This window comes from Enhydra lutris, unplaced genomic scaffold, assembly GCF_002288905.1.
Source record: "Enhydra lutris kenyoni isolate GAN:26980312 unplaced genomic scaffold, ASM228890v2 scaffoldscaffold66, whole genome shotgun sequence".
NCBI lineage: Eukaryota > Metazoa > Chordata > Mammalia > Carnivora > Mustelidae > Enhydra > Enhydra lutris.
The window spans coordinates 11,043,184-11,069,502 of NW_019154150.1; the positions used below are offsets into that span (position 1 = coordinate 11,043,184).

Sequence of the window (26,319 nt, forward strand, 5' to 3'; positions counted from 1 at the left end):
ATGGTGTTAGAAAGTCCAACTTCCTTCTTTTGCATGAGGAGATCTACTTTCCCCAGCATCATTTGTTTAAAAGACTGTTCTGTCCTCATTGAATGGTCTTGGCATCCTTGTCAAAAATCATTTGACCAGGGGGGCCTGGGTGGCTCAGTGGGTTAAGCCTCTGCCTTCGGCTCAGATCATGATCTCAGGGTCCTGGGATGGAGCCCCACATAGGGCTTTGTGCTCAGCAGGGAGCCTGCTTCTCCCTCCCTTTCTCTCTGCCTGCCTCTCTGCCTACTTGTGATCTCTGTCAGATACATAAAATCTTAAGAAAAAAAATCCTTAAAAAATCATTTGACCACATATGTAAGGGTTTATTTCTGGGCTTTTTAATCTATTCCATTTGTATCTATGTCTATCTTTATGCTAGTACCATATTATTTTGATAATAATACCATAGCTTTGCAGTAAGTTTTTAAATTAGAAATTGTGAATCCTCTAGTTTTGTTCATTTTTAAAAAGATTTTTATTTATTTAACAGAGAGAGAGAGAGAGAGAGATATCATAAGTAGGCAGAGAGGCAGGAAGAGAGAGGGAGGGAGAAGCAGGATCCCCGCTGAGCAGAGAGCCTGATGTGGGGCTCGATCCCAGGACCCTGAGATCATGACCTGAGCCAAAGGCAGAGGCTTAACCCACTGAGCCACTCAGGCACCCCTTGTTCATTTTTTTTCAAGAGTGTTTTGGCTATCAGGGATCCCTTGAGATTCCATATAAACTTTAGAATGGGTTTTTCTATTTCTGCAGGGAACATCATTGGGATTTTGATAGGGATTGCGTTGAACCTGTAGATCACTTTGGGTAGTATTGTCATTTTAGTACTAGGTCTTCCAATCCATGAGCATGGAATGTGTTTCCATTTATGTCATCTTTAATATTCTTTAAGCAGTGTTTTGTACTTTTCATTATAAAAGTATTTAACCCTTTAGTTAACTTTTAAGTATTTTATTCTTTTTGATGCTATTTTAAATGGAATTGTTTCCATAATTTCCTTTCCAGATTGTTCATTCTTAATGGGTAGAAATGCAACTGATTTTTACATGTTGACTTTGTGTCCTGCTATTTTGCTGAATTCATTTATCCTGACAGTTTTTATTTTGTTCTGTTTTGTTTTGTTTTTGTGGGACCTTAGAGTTTTCTACATTTAAGATCATATCACCTGTAAACACATAAATTTACTTCTTCCTTTCCAATTTGGATTCCTTTTTCTTTCTTGCCAAGTTGCTCTAGTTAGAACTTTTAGCATTATGCTGATTGGAAATAGTGAAAGCAGGCGTCCTTGCCTTGTTCCTGATCTTAGAAGAAAAGCTTTTGGTCTATTATCATTGACTATGATGTTTGCTACTGGTTTTCTGTCTGTGGCTTTTATTATGTTCAGATAGTTTCCTCCGAGTCCTAGCTTTTTTAGTGTTCTGATCATGAGGGTATTGAATTTTGTTTAATCTTATTTCCGCATCATTGAGATGATCATATGATTTTTTTTCCTTCATTCCACTAATGTGATGTATTACATTGACCAATTTTCATATGTTGAGCTACCCTTACTTTCTGGGAATAGGTCTCACTTGGTCATGGTATATAATCCATTCAATAAGCTACTGGATTCGATTTGCTGGTATTTTGCTGAGGACTTCTGCATTGAGGTTCAAAAGAGGTTTTGGTCTATAGTTTTTATGAAGTGTCTTTGTCTGGCTTTGGTATCAGGGTAATGCTGACCTTACAGAATGAGTAACTCCATTTTTTTTTTTTAACTTAAGAAGATTTGGTATTAGTTCTTTAAATGTTTGGTGGAATTCACCAGTGAAACCACCAAGTCCAGGACATTTTTTGGGGGGAGACTTTTAATTACTGATTCAACCTCCTTACTAGTTATAGGTCAATACAGATTTTCTGTTTCTTTGGGATTTTGTCTCTGTAGGTGTCATGTTTCTAGGAATTTGTCCATTTTATCTAAGTTATCCAATTTGTTGGTATAGAATTGTTCCTAGTACTCTCTTATAATCCTTTTTATTTCTGTGGAATCAGTGGTAATATCCCCACTTTCATGTCTGATTTTAGTTATTTGGGACTTCTCTCTCTCTTAGTTGATCTAGTTAGTTTTGTCAATTTTGTTGATTCTTCTGAAGAACCAACATTTAGGTTCATTGATTTTCTCTGTTGTTTTTCTGTTCTGTATTTATCTGTGCTCTAGTTTTTGTTATTTCCTTTATCTAGCTTTGGGTTTAGTTTTTCTAGTTTCTTAAGTTCTCAAGTTAGGTTGCTGATTTGAGATCCTTCTTGTTTTTAAATGTGTTTATAGCTGTAACTCTCCCCCTTAGTACCACTCTCACCATGTCCTGTAAGCTGTGGTATGTTATGTTTTCACTTTCATTATTTGTCTCCGAGTACTTTCTAATTCCACTGTGATTTCTTCTTTGAGCTATTGAGTTGTTTAAAAGTGTATTGTTATTGTTTAAAAGGGCTCTGGTGGCTCAGTCAGTTAAGTGTCTGCCTTTGGCTCAGGTCATGATCCCAGGATCCTGGGATCGAGTCCTACATTGGGCTCCCTGCTCTACGGGGAGACTGCTTCTCCCTCTGCCTCTCTGCCTCTCTCTCTCGCACTCTCTCTCATGGATAAATAAGTAAAATCTTAAAAAAATAATAAAATAGAAGTATATTGTTTAATTTCCACAATTTAGTGAATTTTCCAGTTTCCTTCCGATGCTGATTTCTAACTCATCCATCATCCCATTGTTGTCAGAGAGGATACTTTGGATGATATCTCTTCTCTGAAATCTACTGAGATTCGATTTGTGGCCTTACCTATGATCTGGGAAATGTCCCATATGCACTGGAGAAGAACATTATGCTGCTGTTGGGCAGTGTTCTGGGTCTGTTGGATCTACTTGGTCTATTGCGTTCTTCAAGTCCTCTGTTTCCTTACTTATCTTCTGTCTGGTTTTTCTATCCATTACTATAAAAGGGGTACTGAAGGCCCCAACTAGTACTGTAGAACTATTTGTCCCTTCAATTCTGTCAGTTTTTGCTTCATTATTTGGATGACCTGTCATTAAGAGTCTAAATGTTTAGAATTGTTATATCTTATTATTGCATTGAACCTTTTATTAATATATAATGTCCTTCTTTGTGTCTTGGAACCTTTTGATTTTTAAAGCCTATTTTGTCTGTTAGAATAGCCACCCCTTTTGGTGTTTTTGCATGGAATACTATCCGTTACTTTTTGGTTACTATTTGCATGGAGTATCTTTTTTCATGCTTTCCTTTACATTCTATTTGTGTCTTGGATCTAAAGTGAGTTCATTATAAACAGCATCTAGTTAGATCATTGTCTTTTTAGCCATTCTTTTAGCCTGTCTTTTGACTGGGGAGTTTTACATTTAAAGTACTGATTGGTAAGGAGGGACTTCTGTCATTTTGTTATTTTTTTCTGTATACCTTATAGCTCTTGTTTTTTATTTCCTACATTACTGTCTTCTTTTGTGTTGGGTCAGTTTGTGTGTGTGTGTGTCTGTGAAGTGTTTAAATTCCTTTTTAATTTCTTTTGTGCTTATAAACTCATTTCTTTGTGATTACTATAGGGATTACATTTAACAACTTAAAGTTATAACACTCTAATTTGAATTTATAGCAGCTTAACTTAAATAACATACAAACTCTGCTTCTTTATAGACCCATCTCCACCCTGTTAGGTTGTTGATGTCACAAAATTACATGTCATAGAATTGTATCTTTATATGTTGTATGCCCAGAAACAAACAATTTCTTTCTTTCTTTCTTTCTTTTTTAAGATTTTATTTCTTTGAGAGAGAGAGAGAGAGCACGAGCGGTGGGGAGGGTCAGAGGGAGAGGGAGAAGCAGATCCCTGCTGAGTGGGGAGCCTGATATGGGTCTTGATCCCAGGACCCGAGATCATGATCTGAGCTGAAGGCAGAGGCTTTAACCCACTGAGCCCCCCAGGTGCCCTGAGGGCTGTACTTTCAAGGTACAGCATATCTGTGGCCCAGAGAGAGGGAGAAGTGGAGGATGTCGTGGCTTCGAAAGGCGTTATGCTTATGGGGTCTTACTAGGGACCAGATGCTATGTAAGATGTTTTGTACAGGTTATCCCACGGAACCCTTCCAACAACCCTGTGAGGTAGGTTTCTTCTCCATTTTATAGCTGTGGGAACTATGAGAGAATGGATCAAATGACTTCCCTAAACTCACACAACTCAGAAGGGCCGGGAGCCAAATTTGGACCTGAGTGAGTCTGCTGTCAGAGCTGGCCTTTCTTCTGGAGGAGGAAGGCTGGTGGAGCAGACCAGGCGGGGTGTCACAAGGGTGTTGAAGACTTCCCTAAGGGTGTGGCTCTGGGCGTGAGGCTGTGAACTCGGTCAGGCCTGCCCCTCTGAGGCTCAGCCCAGCAGACATTGAGCGATCCATGTGTGTTCTGTATCTTCTGTTCCCCCGCCTTCAGAGCAAAGTCATACAGCTTCTCTCTTGTGGATTTGGCAGAGATTGTTGGTAGCAGATTCTTGGGGGTATTATTGGTTGCCTGCCTGCGGTCCTCTGAGTCCTGGGAGTCCAGCACTGTTCCTAGGATTATACTGGCTAGAGATCAAGGGGGATGAAATAATTGTTTGGTTGTTCTTAAATGAAAATGAGCTAAAACACTGAGAACTGAGAAACCCCAGTCAGGGGAGTTTTTCAATGACCTTCATTTTGTTTTGTTTTTTTTTTGCCCAAGATAGTATTGTTATAATCAGACATTATCTGCCCTGGTTTCTCAGCCTTCTGCTGGTAATGTTTCTCTCTTTTATTTCAAAAGTAGCAGAATTAGAGATCTTGATCCAGTTCCTTGGACATCCCGCTGGTTCCTGCTTCTGGTTCGGGGAGGAGGGTGAGGTGATCCCAGGATCTCCTTTATACCTCAGATGATTGATGGTGATGACATTCCCCTGAAACTTTTCTTATTTGAGGTACAGAGGCAGCCTTTATCTGTTTGTTAATACAAATGTCACAAAGTCGAAAACATATGTAAATTCTTCAGACAGAGGGGGAAGATCAGAACATCTTGTGCTTTCATTCTGTTCCGTTGCTGATAAATTGTCCACATTATCTCTTGGGGAGTGGAACAGAGCCACGCGCGGGAGCATAGGGTTGCTGCAGGAAGCCCACTCTTCCCGGATGGAGAAGCCTGCTCACGGGGCCAGTGAGGGGTGTTCCAAGGCTCACATAGTCCAGGCCGGACATGGAGAGAGACCTTCCAAAGAGCTGACATACAGACTGTCCCCTGCTTCTGCAGACATAACATCTAACCCTCCACAGCCTGGGGGAAGACTGCGGAGAGAATGGCATCAGAAGACAGAGACCACATCTTCCCACATGGCAAGAAGTTTTATCTTTTGATATTTCAAATGGGCCATCATCAAAGTCCTTGGGAACTGGGCTGGAACAGAACTTGGCATTCCTGCCACCCCCTGCCGTGGTCTCTGTATTGCAAAGGAGAGTCCGGGCATTTCTCAGAATTCAGCTTTTCCCGATGGTTCTATGTTAGGTCACTCATGAAAGGCTCTTGGTGAGTTTTGGAAGGAGAGGTCACTATTCTCCAGCAGTAGTAACAGGCAGATGACTGAGCAGCTTCCCGAAAGCTTCTTGAGAAGCCTCTCCCTCAGTGCTGCTGGCCAAAGTCAGCACTGAGGGAGTTTCCCTGACCTTCGAGCTCCCATTCCATAGACCCCTGCATCCAACCTCTTTATATAGAACATGCAGAGAGTGATTTCTGTTTTCCTCGCTGAACCCTGACTACAACAGGAACTAAGCCAAACCTTGAAATTCCTCAATTAATAAATATCATGGGAAAAACATGTATTCTTCACTTGTCTCACCCTGGGTTACTGGAAACCTCCAAAAGGCAAGGCCACGTTGGTTAATGGAGCAAGCAACAAAGTCTGGAAACTTGTGAGTCTTCCATTCATCTTATTTATTCCTTAATTTTTATCCAAGTGTTAATATACATGGTTTTAAAAAAAAACAAATAGTTTAGAAAAGCTTCTAGTGACATATAAAAAGCCTCTACCCATGCACATCATTATAAATTTATCCAAACCCATAGATCTGCAACACCAAGAGAGAACTGTGATGTGAACTATGGACTGTGTATGAGAACAGGGTGTCAGTGTGGGCTCATCGGTTGGAACAGATGTACCACTCTGGTGGGGCATGTTGGTGAGGGCAGCTGTGCATGCGTGGGGCCAGGAGCTCTATGGGACGTCTCTGGTCCACCCAATTTTTCTATGAACCTAAAACTGCTTTAAAAAACAAAGTCTAGGGATGCCTGGGTTCTTCAGTTCTTCAGTTAAGTGTCTGTCTTCAGCTCAGGTCATGATCTCAGAGTCCTGGGATTGAGTTCCGCATCAGGCTCCCTGCTCAGCGGGGAGCCTGCTTCTCCCTCTGCTTGTGCTCCGCCTGTACTCACTCACTCTCTCTCTCTTTCTGACAAATAAATAAATAAAATCTTAAAAAAAAAAAAAAGACCATTGGAAAAAATCCTCCATGTCACCTCTCCCAGTCTCAGTCCATCTGCCAATGGTAGCCATTTTTAATTTTCTGAATACTTTTTTTTTTTTTTTTTTTTTTGACAGAGAGATCACAAGCAGGCAGAGAGGCAGGCAGAGAGAGAGAGAGGAGGAAGCAGGCTCCCCTAGAGAGCAGAGAGCCCGATGCGGGGCTCGATCCCAGGACTCTGAGATCATGACCTGAGCCGAAGGCAGCGGCTTAACCCACTGAGCCACCCAGGCGCCCCTGAATACTTCTAAATAATATGTCTCTATTATTTTTTTCTTGGCTCATCAGCCATGGATATTAATGACTGACTTCTGGCTCTTTTAAATGAGATTTTATGTCTCCTGTGTCAGTGGGTCTGTTGGGGGTTGGCTGATCTACCTGGGCTTGGCTGGCTAGACCAGCTTCAAGCTGTGGGCCCAGCTGAACTTGGCTCTTTGCCACAAGTTAGGCTCAAGTCTGCTCCACATGGATTCATGCTGGAATCCAAGATAAAGAAGCAGGAGATCTTCTTGGGCAGAAAAGCTCTTCTCGTGATGATGGCAAAGGCGCAAGAGAGAAGGCTCAGCCATGCAAACCTCTGCCAGCATCTCATTGGCCAAAACACATCACATGGCCAGAGTCAAGGGTGAAGAAGTGCTCTCTGTCTCTAGTAAAAGGAGCTGCAGAGTCATATGGCAAAGGGCATGGATACAGAGAAGGGTGAAGGATTGGGGCCATTTCTTTAATCTACCATACTTCCCTTAATTACTTCCCTTAATTACATTTTATTAATAGACCTCTCCTTGAGTCACACAGTACTTTAGCTCAAATTATACCACAGCACAGTCTTACCTAATGGTTGGCTTCTGTGAAATGGCTGGTCAACTTTTGCTGATTAATTTCGGAAATCTCAAAATGACCACAGCGTCCTCGGAAAGAATTTTGTGAGATGGTTTAGATTTGGAGGATGAAGAAGTTTGGAGTACAGGTTCTTCAGTGTCAGTCTGGCTTCACACACCTCTGTCCTTCTTCTCTTCTATGTAGCAAAGACTATGTTCAGATGGTGTGTGGACAGCGAGTTGCTACAGAAACACCATTTGATCAGCCCGGATGATTACTACAGTGACATAGTGCCATTTTGCTCTGCACCCAAAGGTAAGGCTTCAGTCCTCTGCTGGGACATGTGCTCTCATTCTGGGGAAGTTAGGGTCGCGACCATACTGGCTACCTTTGCTGCCATTTCCTCCTTGATGTTCCCCCCTTTTTAATTTTTGTTAGTGGTTCTTGGGAGTGTCCAGTCTAAGCATGCCCCTTACTCTCTGGGTTCCTAACCCCTACAAGACAAAAGTCTCAACTCCTCCATGTGGAATTTGTGCCCTTGTTAGCTGCTCAACACCAAGAGAGATGAAAATGTTTAGAAAAGTAGTTGAATAAGCCAAGAGAGGGAAGTACTGAAGGCAGATAAGTCAGGGAACAAGTTCCTGCTGGAGTCAGAACATGGACCATGGACTTTTTCCATACTGCACGTAGGAAAAGAGCAGCTTTACCTTCTTTGAGTTTGGTGGGAAGACTGGGTAGGGAGGCAGAGAAGGATGTGTATTTGTGTGTGTGGTGTCGGGCCAGTTCTCTGTGATGCGGGAGGCAAGATATTCTGAGAGTGAGTACGGTGGGAGCTGGGTTGTGGGTTTAAGCAGGGAGGTAGACTTTTGGGAGAGTCAGTGTTATGGATAGGGAGACATTGCTTCGTGGATCCTGTGGCCACATATCCAGATGGCCCAGTGGTGCCAGGCTTGGAGGATGAGCTCTCCAGGCACCCCAGTCAGTGGGACTCTGATGACCTCTGAGGCTTTGGAACTGAGAAGGCATTTGGGGTGGGAAGACTGGGATCCAGAGAATTGAGGATGCTCATGAGAACCGAGTTCCATTGATAATCTGAGCCATGTGGAGAAGGCGGCCAGAGAGAAGGAGCAGAAGTAAGCGTTTCATGATATTAAGCCTCCTAATATTGCCAAATTAATTGGGAATTCAGTGTCTTATGCAAGTAAGTAAGGATAGAGTTAGCATGTATTGAGAAGTTCCCAGGTAACTGTACTGGTACTAGTTTCATTGTTAGCTATGAGTGATCTAGTACTGGTGCTGGTACCAGTTCTTGCTAGCAATGGGTGTTCTCCTTTAACCTTTTGGGGTTGATCTTAGAGGTGTAAAAAGCTAATATAAACTTTGATTCCTCATGTGAGCTTTTCAAAAAGCAAGTTCGCATATGGGGTATGTGTACATGAGTGAGAGACAGACAGTAGTTTACTCATGTTCTTTGACCACGTTCAACAATCAAACAAATATGTAACCTTCTAGTCCTAAGTCTCAAGTACACAGAATAAGTTACAGGAGTAAGTTATATGCTACAGAGCAATTATATCTAGTGTAGTGAATGTGAAAGTTGAGGAAAAGGTATCAAGCTAACTGTGGCTTTGGTGGTTTTATGTAGTCTTCTTAGAAATGACCCCTTCATTGGTGGTAGCTCAGTTCCATTCCTTGCTGCCATAGGCATCTCCATGCCTGGATGTTCAAAACTCACATTCAGTTGTGAGAAGCGCTCTGTCCCCAAGAAGAACCTGATTAAGAAGCTTGAGGCTTCCTGCAAGATGCTGACTAAGTCTGAAGACGAGTTAGACTACACCGTGGACAGCCTGACGGGGGACTTGTGTTCAAAGGCCAAGCGCAAGGCCGTCAAGGTTGGAGTGGAAGTCCATGCAAGGTGGTGTGTGTGGGCAGCGGGCACAGGGAGGCGATGAGTAGAAGGAGTTCCCGGTGACAAAGGAAATTGTGGGTCAACAGAGAAATAAGGAGGAGAGTTGGCACGGATTACCATTGGGTCACGGAGTTGGCCCAGTGTCAGCACTCACAGTCCCCCAGCCTGTCACGGACTCTGTTTTTTGTATGTTTCAAAGAAGGCAGGTCCACCCAAGAATAAAAAGTGGATGAGCCACTTACACGTGCCCCAGAGAGAACTAGAGCGACTTCTGCTTGCCAGAATGGACAGTCGGAACCACTTCCTAAAAAACCCTCGGTTTTTCCCTCCTAACACTCCCTATGGAGGCAAGTCTCTTCTCTTTCCTCCGAAGAAGCCAGTCCTGGCGGGAGATCTGGAGCAGAGGTGGGTCTTTTCCGGACTTGGATTCGTCAGGAGGTGGGATCTGTGCGAATAAACCCAGAAGGCCCTGGTCTGGTCTGGACTTTTGGGGGGCCGGGGGATGGGATGTCAGTATCAGAACAGAGCAGGGCTTCAGGGCTCCCCACAGACCTGGCATTTGGACAGCCCCCAGAGGCCTGGGTTTGTGCTTTTCTGACCTGCCAGGGTTGTTGAGGGATCGGGGGTTAGTGTCGGTCCCCTGCTTTCATCTGAACAGTCTCGGTCTGTGGCCATGCTCTTCCCTTGCAGTCACGTGTCTCGGAATAGGACCCTAAAAATAAAAATATTTAAAATTTGTTTAATTGCAAATAATACATATAAATTGTGATTTTCTTTCAGAGAGGGCCTTTGGCTTATTTCACTAATTGTCCTTGTGAAGGGAATGAATGGCTTCATGGATTCATAGTTTCAGGGGACTTCAAACTCTTAACATTTATTAGGCAAATGACATCATTTTTATTAAGAAAAATTGGACTCTTCTATGCCAAGAAACATAACACCTATATTAAAAACCCAGTTAGGATAGCTTCCTACACGCATGTCAAAAAATGAACCACAGCAGCTGCACATATCTTCATGAAGATTCTGTCATCTGGTAAAATTATCCCATAACCTGCTTTAACAACAGGAACAAAACCCAATAAATGACATGCTGTGATTATCTTTGGCAGTTTGGGTGTATTTATTTTGCACAAATCCAATGGGTAAAACTAACAGCCTTTCTCCCCTCTTGTGCCCTCCCACAGTTGTGCTGACACTCCAGTGTTTCTAGCTAAGCCATCAGTTGGATTTTTCACAGATTATGAAATTGGGCCAGTTTATGAGGTAAAAGTCTTATTTCTTTCCAGCTCCCATTTCATTAGCTTCCTTACGTTTTGAAGTCATTCATGGAATTAAAGCCATATACAAAAATTAGAGAAAAGACGGTAATAAACCCTTGTGTGCCCATCACCCACCTTCAGTAATTACCTGCTTCCTGCAAATCTGGCTTCACATATCATTCCCACAACTTCTTTGTGTGTGTGTGTGTCCATGTACATGTGCATACACAGGAAGTGTTTGAAGGAAAAACCTAGGTGTAGGGTCGTTCTTTAGTTAGTACTTCAGTATGTATTTCTAACAGGTAAGCACTTTTACAAAATAACCATTATCAGGACTCCTGGGTGGCTCAGTCGGTTAAGTGTCTGCCTTTGGCTCAGGTCGTGATCCCAGGGTCTTGGCATCGAGCCCCACCTCAGGCCCCTTGCTTGGCAGGGAATCAGCTTCTCCATCTGCCTGCCACTCCCCCTGCTTGTGCTCACTCTCTCGCTGACAGATAAATAAATAAAAATCTTAAAAAAACAAACATGATCATATCCAGGAATATTAACATTAATTAATATTGATTAGTATTAACTAATATCAATCCATGTTTGATTTTCCTCCATTTGTTAAAAAAGAGTCAGTTTACATTTGGTTTATTTGAATCAGAATTCAAACATTGCATTTGGGTAAAATATCTCTTTTTTCCCCTTTAGTGGGTAATAACTCTTCTACTCTCTGCTAGTTTTTTCTTCCAGAGAGACTGTCTATGCTGCCGTGCACAGTGGGCGAGATTTCTGGTTCTACATCTTCACCAAGACTCAGTCTTTTTCATTTTGACCATTATGAAAGGTATCAGAGATCACTCACTGAGCACATTTTCATGTGTCTCTCAGCCATTTGGATATCATCTTTTATGAATTGTTTTGTGGCTTAACATGGGATCTGTCCTGGAAAATGTTCCTTGATGTAAGTGGGGTGTTAAAGTCCCCTGCTATTATCATATTACTGTCAATTTCTTCCTTTATGTCTGTTAATATTTGCGCTAATGTGCTAAGGTGCTCCAATGTTGGGTATATAGACATTTATAATTGTTATATCCTCTTATTATATTGCTCCCGTTATTATTATATAATACTCTTCTTTGTCTCTTTTGTGATATAAGTATTGCTCTCCTGCCTTTTTTCTTTTTTTTCGCTTCCATTTGCATGGAATTTATTTTTCCATTCCTTAACTTTCAGTGTGTTTGTGTCTTCATTCTGACGTGGGTCTCTTGTAGGCAGCATATAGAGAGCTCTTGTTTTTTTATCCATGCGTCACCCAATGTCTTTTGATTGGAACATTTGGGCCATTTGCATTTAAAGTAATTATTGATAAGTATTGTAAGTAAGTAGGTATTGTATTGTTAAGTATTGATAAGTATTACTGCCATTTTGTTTGTTGTTTTCTGGTTTTCGTAGTTCTTCTCTGTTCCTTTCTTCTCTTGCTATCTTTCTTTGTGATTGATCACTTTCTTTAATGTGAGGCTGGATTTTCTTCCTCTTCATTTTTTTATGTACCATAGGCTTTTGGTTTGTGGTTACTATGAGGTTCATATATAACATTCTAAGTATATAGCAGTCTGTATTAAGTTGATGGTCACTTAAATTTGAACACATTGTAAAAGAACTTCATTGTTACTCTCCCCTCCACATTTTATGTATATGTTATTGTATTTTACATTTTTTAATTTTGTGAGTCCCCTTAGCTGACTTTTAAATATAATTGGTTTGATTTATTTTCTTTTCAACGTCATACTAGCTTTCAAAGTGATGACTACACTACCTTTTTTGTGTGTTTCCTTTTACTGATAAAATGTTTTCCTTTCATAATTTTATTTCTAATTGTGACTTTCTCTTTTCCACTTAAGAAGTCCCTTTAATATTTCTTCTAAGGCCTGTTTGTGGCGATGATCTCCTTTAACTTGTATTTTTCTGGGAAACCTTTTATCTTTCCTTCAATTCTGAATGATAAACTTGCTGGGTAGGATATTCTCGGTTGTAGGTGTTTAACTTTCAAGACCTTGAATATATCATGCAACTCTCTTCTGACCCACGAAGTTTCTGCTGAAAATCAACTGATAGGTTTATGGGGGGTTTCCCTTGTAGTAACTACTTGCTTCTCTCTTGCTGCTTTTAAAATTCTGTCTTTATCTTTAATCTGACATTTTAACCATTACATGTCATTGTGTAGAGCTCCTTGGGTTCATCTTATTTGGAGCTCTCTGTGCATCCTGAACTTGGATGTTTGTTTCTTTCCCCAGTCCAGGGATGTTTTCAGCTATTATATCTTCAAGTGAGTTTTCTGCCCCCTTTTCTCTTCTCTTTCTCGTACCCCTATAATGCAAATATTTGCTCACTAGAAACTGTCTGAGAGATCCCTTAACCTGCCTTCTTTTTTTTTTCTTTTTATTGTTCAGCTTGATTGTTCTTCATTACCCTGTTTTCCAGATTACTGATTATTCTGTAGCCACTAATCTGTGATTGATCTCCTCTACTGTATTTGTCACTTCAGTTACTATAGTCTTCAATTCTGATAGATTCTTTTTCATATTTTCTTTCTCTTTGTTGAAGTTCTCGCTGAGTTTCTCCACCCTTCTCTCCAGTCTGGTGAGCATCTTTATGACCATCACTTTGAACTCTTTATCAGATACATTGTTTATCTTCATTTCATTTTGTTCTTTTTCTGAGTTTTTGTCTTGTTCTTTCATTAGAACACATTCCTTTTTCCTCATTTTGCTTGACTTTCTGTGTTTGTTTCTACAAACTAGGTGGAATAACTACTTCTCCTAAATTTGAAGGGATAATCTTTATATGGTCATTACCTGTGTAGACTGTGTGTGCGTAGTGATTGTAGAGTGTAGGAATGCTGACAAGACTGTCTTCATCTTTGGCTCTCCATCGTGTTCATGTTCACCAGATGACCTCTCTTGGGGTTATGTGTTGCGAGCCCCTTGAAGATTAATATACACACCTTAGAAATGCCTACCAGGGCTGGGATGGGAGGAGGCTTACTTTGGCCTCCCATGAATCTGATAGAGATACCATAGTCTTTCTCCTTCCTGATTGCACAGGTGGCACCACAAGATCTAATTAAAGTTAGCTGTCAATTAGGTGCATGCAAAACCCTTTGATCTCACTACAGAGTCCTTCTGCATGTCCCTTTGCTTTATAAAATCTATGGACTAAGATCCAGACTTTGTGGAAAACAGCCATACAGCTGCCTGAATTGTTGCTCCCCTGATTCTCCCGTCAGTAAGTTACCCTGAATAAAACTCTGTAAACTACATGGAGTCACCTGCTTTGTTTTATAGTCTCAAAGTGCCTTCTCAGTTTGGAAGATATTTTACTATCCCTCCTCCACCTTCTAATAGGCTGGCTGGCTGAACCTGTGGCTATCATGGGCGGGAGGACCTGGTGCACTCCATGCTGGAACTGTCCTGGTGGAATGGCTAGAGCTGAAGTGGGTGCAGGCTGGGGTGGTCTTGGAACTCTTTGTGCAGAGGGCACCTTGGCAGGATTGCTGAAGCTGAAGTGGGTATAACCCAGGGGATCCCAGGGCTCTCTGTATAGACAGTGCCCTGGGAGGACAGCTGAAGCTGAAGTGGGTACAAGCTGGGTTGTTCCAGGATGCTCTGTACAGGGGTGCCCTGGTAGGGGAATGCAGCTGTAGTTGAAGTGGGCATGGATCAGGATGTCCTGGGTGGTCTACACAGTGGCACCCTTGCAAGGTGGCTGGAGCCAAGGGTGGCATGGGCTGGAGTGTCCTGGGGTACTTTGTACGGGGATACCATGGTGAGACAGCTGGTGCTGAGGTGGGCATGGACCAGGGGTCCCTGGGGCACTTTGTGCCAGGAGTTCTCTGGCAAGTCTGGAGCAGAGGTTGATGCCAGACTGGAGCGTTCCAGGGTGCTTTGAACTTGTATCACCTTGACAAGATGGCTGGAGCTATAGTGAGCACCGGCTGGGGTGTCCTGATGTACAATGTGTTGGGGCCACCTTGGTGGAATAGCTTGGGCTGGTAGGTGCTAAGGACCCAGTGAGGCAGAAGGCCAGCTATGATGCCCAGTCGCTGCTCTTGTCTGGGCTATTAAGGTGAAAAGGGAATGCAAACTGTAGGGTTTGCCAGCTGAGGGGTTTCAGCAGCTCTCACTGCTCAGCAGAGTTCTAGGACTGGGTCTTTTATATTCTAGTTGCCCATGCCTTCAGTACTGCCCTGCTGCAGCTTGCAGCATTAGGGGTAGCGGTTCCCACTGTGACTCTTTCACTCTTTCCCATCTCTTGCTGTTCCATCTATGTGGTGTCTATCTTGTATTGTATAGAAGCTGTTCAGTTGGCCCTCAGGTGCAGATTTAGAGCACCTGTAGAGGAGGTGAGTTCTGGGTCTTCCTACATTGCCATCTTGGACCAGAAATCCCTGTACCTGCTTTTTAAAAATGCCATATTTATTGAAACTGTGGTTTCTTACATCCTAGGTTTGGCTAATTGCATTTTTTAAAAACTTTATTTATTTATTTGACAGACAGAGATCACTAGTAGGCAGAGAGGCAGGCAGAGAGAAGGAAGGGGAAGCAGGCTGAGCAGAGAACCCGACGCGGGGCTCAATCTCAGGACCCTGAGATCATGACCTGAGCTGAAGGCAGAGGCTCAACCCACTGAGCCACCCCGTGGCCCTACATTTTTGTGATGTCATTAAACATGTTCCTTTATTCATATTTTCTATAAAATTATAGTTTAGATGTAGATGTTTGATTGGATTCATGTTCAGTTTTTTTTGTTTTTTATTTTTTGGTTAGGGTAATTCTTTGGTGGTGCTGTGTATTTTTTATTGCATCCCATCAGGAGGAATGTATCTGCTTTTCCTATTACCAGTGAAGAATGGCATCGGATGTTATGAGCCTGACCCATCATATATAAAGTTTTTGTCAACCTTTCATATATTGGCTTTAGAAGCCTTAGATGTTTGTTACATAGATCCATTTTTTAAAACAAAATTAAGGGCTACAAAATGGTGATTTCTAATTCTGTTATTCCTTCTGCATTTATTAGCTGTGATTTTTTTATTTAAAAAGAAACTTCACTTCATATCCCTTTTCCCCCTTTCTTATGCTCTCCTTAACCCTTTTGGTAACTATTTTTATTAGTTTGGGTTCTTTCTTCTTCCATTGTTTCTTTCTGGAATCATAAGTAAATATATGGCTATATTTGAGCTCCCTCTCCTTACTGCCCTCAACATATTTCTAGTTTCACTTAACAGCATATCCAGTGATTCCTCTGGGAGTAGTTATAGAGACTGTCCTGATTCCTTTTTCACCAATTTCCTTCATTTTTATGCTAGACTCCACCATTCTAGGGAATCAGACCAAGACCAAGCTTAGTAGTTGCCAGCTCTGCTCACCAGGTTTAGTCATGACAGATCTCATGATAGATCCTTCATATATATGTAAATTGTATTTTATCGTTTAAGAGAACTTGCAGATCCATCATTCTTCTTTTAAAGATTTGTTCATTTATTTTAGAGAAAGAGAGAGAGAGCCTGCAAATGAGGGGAGGAGCAGAGGGAGAGGGAAAGAAATCCTTAAGCAGACTCCCTACAATAGAGAATCCTGGCAGACACCACTTTGACAAAGTGATGAATTTTAACATCACCACTAATAAGACACTTTGATATCATATGCCCCGAATATGACATACTGAGAAGGACACATCACTTACCTGGTATTCTTGCAAATAATGCAAGTAATCATGAGTAAACATTAGACAAACCCAACTGAATGCCATTCTACAAATATATTACATAAAATAACTGACTAGTGCTCTTTAAAAGGCTCAAGGTTGGGGCACCTGGGTGGCTCAGTCAGTTAAGCATCTGACTCTTGGTTTTGGCTCAGGTCTTGATCTCATGTTGTGGGATCGAGGCCCATGTGGGCTTCCATGCACAGCACAGAGTCTGCTTCAGATTCTTTCTCCCTCTCCTGCTGCCCCCCCCACACTCAAATAAAGAAATAAAATCTTAAAAAAAAAAAGGAAGGCTCAAGATCATGGGCAATAGAGAAAGACTAAGGAAATGTCACAGATCAGAGGAGACTAGAAAGACATGGGAACATAACACAATTTCAGATTTTGGACTGGATCCAGCAGTGGAAAAAGGAAGTTAGTGGACAAATTGGAAAAGTATATGTAGATCCTATGATTTAGTTTATCTATTATAGCAAACTTAATTTCTTAGATTTGATCATCGTTCTCTTGTTATGAAGATGTTAACATAAGGGAAAGCTGAGTGAAGAGCATATGGGAACTCCCTAGATTATTTTTGTAACTCTTGTAGATCTAATTTCAAAATCAAGCATTAAAAATATACATGTATTAAGGAGAGCTCCAGTTATGTAACTAGATAGCCTGAAGTGGGGTGCCTGGGTGGCTCAGTGGGTTAAAGCCTCTGCCTTTGGCTCAGGTCATGATCCCAGGGTCCTGGGATCAAGCCCTGCATTGGGCTCTCTGCTCAGTGGGGAGCCTGCTTCCCCCCATCTCTCTCTGCCTGCCTCTCTGCCTACTTGTGATCTCTGTCTGTCAAATGGATAAATAAAATCTTTTTAAAAAATAACCTGAAGAATAAGAATCTACAAAAAATGAAAATTCTAGAACTGACATTACTCAATAGTAATAGGGCTTACCAGCAAACTAGACACAGATGAAGAGAAGGTTTGCAGAGAGCTCAGTAGAAATGATCCAGACTAAAGCACAAAGAAATAAAAAGAAGGAAAAATACATAAAGTAGCATTTTAAAATATGAGACCTAGTGAACAGATCTGTTATATAATTGAAGTCCCAGAAAGAGGGTAGAGGGAGAATGGTGCAGGAACAGGGTTGGAAGATGTAGTGGATGACAGTGATCCAAAAGTAACAAAGACATCAAGCCATAGAGTAAAGCACTAGCAAGCCTAAGCAGAATAAAAAAAAAAAAAAAAATCATACCCAGGCATATTTAGTAAAATTCTGTTCTAAGCCAAAGAAAAGGAGGGGGGACTCTAACTTAAACCATCGAGAGAAAAAAGACCCACCACCTTCTAATGGAAATGATTGAAGCTACAAAATACTTGGAATGGAAGCTTCAAAGTGTTGAAAGAAAGTACCTTTCAATCTAGAATTCTAAACCTAGTGAAAATAGTCTTCAAAAATGAAGATAAAAGAAAGACATTCTCAGATAAAAACTGATAATTCACAACCAGATAATAATAATTCATCACCAGGAGATCTGCACCAAAGGAATTTTCAGTCAGAAGAAAATGGTACCCATAGGGAAGCAGAGAAATGCAAGAAGGAATGAAAAGCAACAACAATTACATGACATGTAAATGGACTAGGTACTGCAGTTAAAAGAGAAGGATCAAGTACCTGGGTGGCTCAGTCAGTTAACCAGCTGCCTTTAGCTTGGGTCATGATCCCAGGGTCCTGGGATCGAGTCCTACATTGGGCTCCCTGCTGAACGGGGAGCCTGCTTCCCCCTCTGCCTGTCGCTCCCCCTCTTTGCACTCTCCTCTCTGACAAATAAATAAAATCTCTAAAATCTACACACAGTAATGACTTAGCCTCAAAATATGTAAGTACAATTTTACAAGACTGGAAGAAAAACAGATACAATAACAAACGTAGGAGATTTTAACATTTTTTTCCCTCAAAAACTTAAAAACTAGGTAGACAAAAAAAAAAAAACCAGTAAAGATATAGAAGAATCAAGCAATTAACAAACTACATCTAATTGACTACACTTGGCAATTGCAATATGTATTTTCTTTTAAAAGTGCATATGAAACACTAAAATTGTCTATGTGCTGGACCATAAAACAATTATGAAAAAATTTCAAAGGACTAAAAACATATATAGAGTTAATATAGAAATCAACAAAAATATAACTAGCAACTACCTAAATATTTGGAAATTAAGTAATTCATTAGTAAATTCATGAATCAAAGAAGTCATAATGGAAATCAAAAAATAGAAAATAATGATCATTTTTAGGAGTTATTGAAGTATATTTGACATATAGGGTTACATTTGTTTCAGGTATACAACACAGTGATTCAACAATTTAATACATTACTCAGTGCTCACCATGATAAGTCACATCTGTCACCATACAACGTTATTGTATATTGACTATATTCCCTATGCTGTACTTTTCATTTCTATGACTTGTTTATATGAATGATCATTTTTAAATGGTACATCAAAGCTTGTAGAATGCAGGTAAGGCCAAGCTTAAAAGAATATGTGTAGACTTATATTTACATGTTAGAAGAGAAATAGTCTGAAAATCCGTTATCTAGGTATATCTGAAAGATCAGAAAAGAATAGCAAATTAAACCCAAAGAAATGGTAAGGAAATCACAAAAACAAGGAGAAATTTAAACAAAATAGAAAACAAATATGCGGTAGGATCAGCAAAGCCAAAAATTAGTTCTTTGGAAAGATTAATGAAATTAATCCCTAGCAAAAGTGATCAAAGAGAAAAGAAAGTACAAATTCACCAATATCAAGGAAAAAGAGGGCATCATTAATGATCCTATAGACATAGAAGAATAAGAGGTTTATGAACAATGTTATACATGGAAATTTGAAAATATAGATGAAATAGAGAAATTTTCAGGAAAATACAATTTACAAAACAGATACAAGTAGAAATAAAACATCTGAACAATGTTCAGACGCTGAATCTCTGTTTAAAACCTCACAATGTTCTAAAATTGTGATGATCGCACAACTCTATGAATATACTAAACACCATTGTCTTATACACTTTAAGTTGTTGAGTTGTGGCATGGGAATTATATTTCAGTAAAGCTGTTTAAAACAACAACAACAATAGGGGTGCCTGGGTGGCTTGGTTGGTTAAGCATCCAACTCTTGATTTCAGCTTATGTCTTGATTTCAGGGTCATGAGTTCAAGCCCTGCATTGGGCTCCATGCTAGATGTGGAGCTTACGTAAAAACAACAACGACAAACCTTCCTACCAATAAAATTTCAGGCCCTAATGGTTTCACCAGTGAATTCTTTCTAACCTATGAGGAAGAGTTGCAATGATCTTTTACAAAGCCTTACAGAGATTAGGAAAAAGGGAACACAACCCAACTTGTGTTATGAGACAAGCATAATCTTGACACCAAAATCTGAAAAGGATTATTATAAGAAATGCTAAACTTTGTCATGAACAGAACTGCAGAGTTTCCTAGCAAAACATTAGGAAACTGAATTCAGCATTATCTAAAAATGATCAACATTACAACCACCTTGGTTGATCCAGCAGTGCCAAGTTAGTTTAACATTTGAAAAGTAACAAGTAGAATTCCCCACCCTAACACAATAAGGTAGAGAACTCATAAAGTTATCTTTCACTAGATGCAGACAAAATTTAATATCTAGTCATAATTTAAAAAAATGCTTTGCAAACTAGGAATAGGGTAAAAGTTTCATAATTTGACAAAAGGTATTTACAAAAATAGAACTGCTATTATTCAGATGACATGATCGTGTACCTAGAAAATCCAAATAAATTTACAGATAACCTATTGGAATTAAATAAAATTAAGTGAATTTATTGAAAATTTTTAGACACAAAGTCAATATACAAAACCCAAATTTGTTCCTCTGTACTAGAGCAAACTATTATAAAATGAATTTAAAGTAGATACTATTTATAGTGCGTTAAAAAATCAAATTTAGGAATAAATTTATTTTATTTTTTTCTTAAGATTTTATTTATTTACTTGACACAGAGAGAGACATCCAGAGCAGGAACACAAGCAGGGGGAGTGGGAGAGGGAGAAGAAGGCTTCCCGTCTAGCAGGGAGCTTGGTGTGGGGCTAAATCTCAGGACCCTGGGATCATGACCTGAGCCAAAGGCAGACGCTTAATAACTGAACCACTCAGGCAGCCCAGGAATAAATTTAAATAAATATGTGCAAGACTTTGACAGAAAACTAAGAATATAATTGAAAGAAATTAGAGGAGACCCAAATAGATGAATAGGTACATACCCAGTGGTACGTTGGAGCCAAGTCATAGTAGCGCATGAGAGCTGAACATGCACATTCTCCCCAAATCCACGTTCAGTGATGGTTTCTTGAATTCGACCACAGTGGGAGTATTTACACTATGGAAATCAACAAATACTATCAAATCAGGGCTCTCTCCCACCCCCAAGAGCCTGTCATTAAACATTCACCAGCACACTACTGAATATACTGTATTCATGGATTGGAAGACTCATTAGTAGAGGGATATTGTCAAAGAATAATTCAGAGGAATTTGTTATCTGCATACTCCTGTGAGGAATAGTAGTCAGTATACTGTTGTCAGTGAACAAAAGCAAAAGCAAATTTATAACGAGAGGAGAGAGAAGAAACTTGTAGTCTGGCAACAGTGAATCATCCAGTGTTCACTGTTAGTAACTCTGTCTTAGTCCAGGTCTGAACCATTGTCCTCAACTCTTCCCATTTTGGTCATTAGTTCCTAAAGGAGAGAATTTAACCTGAAGAGCTTTATTCTCTGATGCAGAATCTTTTGGGGATGTCAGTTTGATATTGGCAGAATAGCGACATTTGTATACCTGAACATCTGACAGTGGAGGAGAGCAAAATATACCAGGGCAATTATAAATATTATAAGAAATATTGAGAACCTATTTTGCACCCAGTTTTTTGTCAGCATGGATCTAATCAAGAGCATACATCATCTTAAAGACCAGTTTGGTCAGTCTTAGTGAAGTAATTGGGTTTTTCCCCTTTGATTAATTGATTATTTCATTTTTTCCAAGACATGTATTCTAGCAGTACTGTTAAATTTAACAGCTATTTCCATGGAGTTCATTTTCTTGGCCAATATTCAAGGGCACATCTACTTAGAATCATTCTAAGTGATGAAGTTATGTTAGTCTAACCTCATATGAGTTTATTTAAAGTCAATATTCATTTTGCTTCTGTAATTATCCTAGATTTGTCCAGTGGGAATCTTATAAGTATTCTCCAATGAGAGTCTCCCATGTTCTTTTGTGGGGTTTTTGGTTGTGGTGTTTTTTGGGTTTGTTTCTTTGTTTTTGTTTTTTTAAGCACTTCCTTGCATTCTGGCATTAAAAGATGTTCCAGGTTCATCTTGTTCTTACTTTGTCCCAGTTCTGGAACCAGTTTCTAAAAAGCCCTGCTTCCTTTTTGCAGAGAACATAGAAACTTGATATTTAGAAACCAGGGTCTAAGCACTAGAGATGCTGTTTGCTGCTGGGGTGTCATTGCTTATGGGTCCTTTCAACGGACAGAGCTGGAGAAAAAGAGCAGTTGCATAGATCCAACCATAATTAGACATATGTGTGTACACATGTGTTCATGCATATGTCCACACACGGTTGCATAGTATTTAAAATCTTGACTATACTGATGCCTCTAGTTCTAGTCTAATTCCACACCACCTCCTCCTCTTCCATGCTTGTGGCTCCTTCTCCTACCATCATGTGAAGAATCTTGGAATCAAATTCTACTTTTGGAAGTCTCTGCCTCTAGTGGCTTTGTAGTGAGGCTCAAGGTCAGAGCTCCATGATAAGTGGATGTCCGGTGGCAGGATTCCAAGCATTTATACAGTGGAAGGCGTATATCCCAGATGTATTATGTTCTGGAGCTTAAGAACAACATTTGTGACTAAAAGTACTTGATAGGAAAAAAAAAGTATTTGAAATGGTTTTTTCTGGCACGACTTCAAGGGCAACTTTCATTGGTGTCTGTTTAAAGGTATTTAGTGTTCCAGTTACGATAGCCATGTAACCAATTGCCTCAAGACTTTGTGGAACAGCCATTTGCTTGCTGATCAGGTAGGACACAGTGAGAACAGTTTATTTCTACTGTGATGTTTGGAGTCTTAGCCAGAAGACTAGAGGCAGAAATCTTCTGAAGTGTCAGTCACTCACACGCCTGGTGGTTGATGCTGGCTTTCAGCTTAGATCTCAGCTCCTCTCCCCGTGGGCCTCCTGTGGAGGCTTGTCCATATCAGTTAGTTCCTTTCCTCTCTTCCCCTCCCCTCCCCTCCCAGCCCAGTGGCTGGTTTCCCCAGAACTGGCCTCCCAAAAAAAAGAGATACAGTCTGCCACAGTGTATTATAATATGGGGGTGACATCATTCAGAGTCCCTGATACATCTGACATTTGGGAAGAGATTTTTAGAGTAGTGCAGGGAGATTGAGTCATTAATAAGTACATATTAAACAAAATCATCAATTGATTAATTCTGGATGGACAATAATTATTTAAGGGACAATTTCATGCACAGCTGTATCATTTATACAGTGACAATAGTGTAAACATCAGTTACTGTACTAACCAAGGAGTATGATATAACTTATATTGGGAAGATGGGGGATAGGAAGCGCATATCATATGGTGAGTTGGATATGGGAGAGGAAAGAGAGAATGTCCACAGCATGTATCCATATTTAATGCACACAAATTAAGAAAAATATTATGTCATTTGGAGGCAAATTCTGAAATAATCAGTCAAAGGGAGGAAAAAATATTCTAGGAAATGACAGGAGACTGGTTCAGGGGAAGAAAGCAGGATTTCTGTTTTTCAAAACCTTTGATTCTTTAACCTGTGTGGTGGTCCAACTTTGATGAAAATAACAAACAAACAAACTTTTTAGCAAAAGAAATGCTAGGCCTAGATCATCTTACAGGTACACACCACAACCATTTAAGCTAATTCCTATTATATATAAACAGTTTCAGAGACTAGAAAAGGAAGGAACATGCCCACATTATTAGGTGATGAGCCTACTATGATCTGAATATTCATGTCCCCCAAAAGTTCTATGTTGAAATCCTATGGTATTAGAAGGTAGAGCCTTCGGGTGGTGCTTAGGTCACGAGGGTGGGGCTTCATGAGGGGGATTAGTGCTTTTGTAAAAACGGTTCTAGAGAGATCCCTTGCCCCTTCCACCACTTTGAGAACACAGTGAGAAGGTACCGGCTATAATCAGGAAGAGGGTCCTCACGGAAATGTGACCATGCTGGCACCTTGATCTTGGACTTGTTGGCCTCCAGAGCTGTGAGAAATGATTTTCTGTTGTTTGTAAGAAAACCAATTTATAGTATTTTGTAGAGGAGCCCAAGTGGACTAAGACAGAGCCTGATCTTACCATGACCCCAAAGCCAGATGAGGAGGTATAACAATGAAAAACATGCTCCAGGCTTGCTTAAGAACACAGGTATACTCCCAGTCCCTGGCCTCTGGAAGTTATGAGAAAGCTACTCTGTCCAAGGTGGAGGCAGATGGACCCAGGCTGTGAGTGTGAAGGCTAAAGGGTTGTGGTGGGAAGAAAGTCCTGTACCTTGTAAGCCAGGGGGCTATTTTGTTTCTTTTCAATATTTTGTTAACTTAAAAAAGACATTTGAAAGGAAAAAAAAAAAACAGGTACAGAAATACAAGGTGAAAAATGGCAAGCCAAATCAAGTAAGAAATGCATTTGGGCCCACGTGTGCACCTGCACACACACACACATGCACTAGGAGCAAATTGTGTATAACCCAGGAATGCAAGGAATGTCTTCACCATGGGCCTTGAGTTGGCAGTTCCCTGCCCTGAGCCTCTCATTTTTCCCTCTGGGGCTTCCAGTGCTGTTAAGGAAAGCCAGCCCGCTTATTATTATCACTGACCCAGAACTTGCAGGCACCAAAGCCGCCCCCCGTTCCAGAGCCTGACCTCCCCCTGCACCTCCTCCCAGCTGACCGTGGGTGAAAGCCATGGTGATTGTGATGCCACCGTGTACCGGGGTCCTCACACCCGACTTCCCACCAGCTGGAGTTCTGATTACCACCAGACTGGCGGGAAAGCTAACACCAGACCTGCCTCCTGAGGGTCTGCTGCCTTAGGACCCTTCTGATGCCAGCTGTCATAGCCTGGGTGCCTCATAAAGCAGGGTCTGAGGCAGTGAGAGTCTGCGCTGTCAATCACGTCTCTGGAGAAGACTGAGGAAAGGGGGTGGAAGCAGGAAGAGCCAATCCAAGAAAGTGTTACTGAGCTGTCCGCCATAGAGCCCAGTTGACTCTTTCATCTTGTGGCACATCCCCTCAGAAGCCACATAAACTGCTGGCTCCTGCCCGTTACTGGTCAGAGGTCTGCCTTGCGTGGCTGGAGCAAGGCTCTGTTGATGGCCCAGTAGATGAGAGGAACGGCTGCCACCATGAACACCTTGACCATGAATCTCAGCAGTGGGTACAGCTGGCTCCATGTGTGAGGGAACAACAGCCTGATGGAGGGAACCACGCATGCTGTTGCTCGGGCTGTTCCATGCACATGTGCACTCCTGAGGAAACAAAATTGAAATGGCATCCTTGCATATGGAAAATAATTTAATCCCTACCTCACTCCATACCCTAAGCAAAGTACTTTTCAGCAAAGATCTCAAACAAAATTTATTTATTTTCAGGTGGAATTTAATTGTATTATCATTACTTGTTTTATTTTGTTTTAGAGAGAAAGAGGCGGGGCAGAGGGAGAGGGAGTGAGAGAATCTTAAGCAGGCTCCACACCCAGCACAGAGCTTAATGTGGGGCTTGATCTCACAACCCTGAGATCATGACCTGAGCCTAAACCAAGAGTTGGATGCTTACCTGACTGAGCCACCTAGGCACCCCTCAAACAACATTTAAAGAAGAAAATATAGGAGATATCAAAAGACTTCTGGAAACAGAAGCACAAACCACAAAAAGTTGATGAATTTTATATTAAAATTTTAGAAACTGTATATCAAAAGATAATATGAGTTATAAACTTGGAGATGTTTACAACATATACCTTATAAAGAATTAGTACCCAGAATATATCAAGAACTGCTACAAATCAATAAGAGAAAGACAAAGTGTACAATGGCAAAATGGTAAAAGGATATGGACAGACAACTCACACAAGAGGAACCCCAAATAGGAAATAAACCTATGAAACAATGCTCATCATTATTAATAACAGGGTAATGAAGATTAAAATAGCAATATGGGTCTCTCCACACTTGGGTGTGGTTTACAGATGGACTGGTGCAAATGTTGTGTTGGCCAAAAATGGACAAGTATTGACTTAGGAATACATACCTATGAATAAAAGTGTGAAGACACACACTTCACATTTATGTAGCTGTTATCTGGTGGACGGAAAGGGTGCTGGGGTAGGGCTTCATCTGTATTTTTAATGTTTTTATCTTAATCTAGGTAATGGTAACATGCCTTTTGTCATTTTTTTCTAGTATAATATTTCACAAAAGAGAAGCAAGAGATATGTTCATATACTGAGCTTCTCTTTTCTGCCAGGCCCTGTGTGGAGTGCTGGTGGGGGCTAGCAGTGTTTGAGTCCCAGGCCTTACCCCGGGGGTCTCCCAGTCAGAGGGAGGGAGAAGAGAAGGCAGGGTTTAATAGGGGTTGGATGGGTTGAGTGGTAGTGGGAGGCCCAATTACAAACCAGTCATATAGGTGCCCACAAACACCTCTTGACTGGGCCCATGGGAAGAAGCGACCCAAAGGGATATGTGGGGAAGAAGTCAGCAACGTAAGAAGCCAGGTGGGCAGGACTTTGGAGCGAGATGTCCTGGGCTCAAATCTCAAGACCATTACTTACTGGTTAAGGGGCCTCTTTGAACTTCAACTTTGTCAGAGTAAAACAGAGATAGCTCCCACCTTTTCCTGGCTCTTGTAAAGTTGGGGG

At 40.9% G+C, this 26,319-nt stretch overlaps 1 protein-coding gene across 3 annotated transcripts in view; it reads left to right on the forward strand.

Annotated features, from left to right (window-relative positions):
- Positions 1 to 26,319, forward strand: part of LOC111159046 (deleted in lung and esophageal cancer 1) — a 65,220-nt gene that overhangs the window by 5,585 nt on the left and 33,316 nt on the right. The window contains exons 1-5 of one of the 3 annotated variants that reach the window (XM_022521422.1): positions 4,753 to 5,975; positions 7,605 to 7,715; positions 9,105 to 9,292; positions 9,509 to 9,714; positions 10,497 to 10,575. In XM_022521422.1, coding sequence (XP_022377130.1) covers positions 7,613 to 7,715; positions 9,105 to 9,292; positions 9,509 to 9,714; positions 10,497 to 10,575 — 576 coding nt within the window. In that variant the 5' untranslated portion in view covers positions 4,753 to 5,975; positions 7,605 to 7,612. Of the gene's footprint in view, positions 1 to 4,752; positions 5,976 to 7,604; positions 7,716 to 9,104; positions 9,293 to 9,508; positions 9,715 to 10,496; positions 10,576 to 11,478; positions 11,521 to 26,319 lie in introns of those variants that run through there. The other 2 variants (XM_022521421.1, XM_022521423.1) reach the window with 2 other exon arrangements.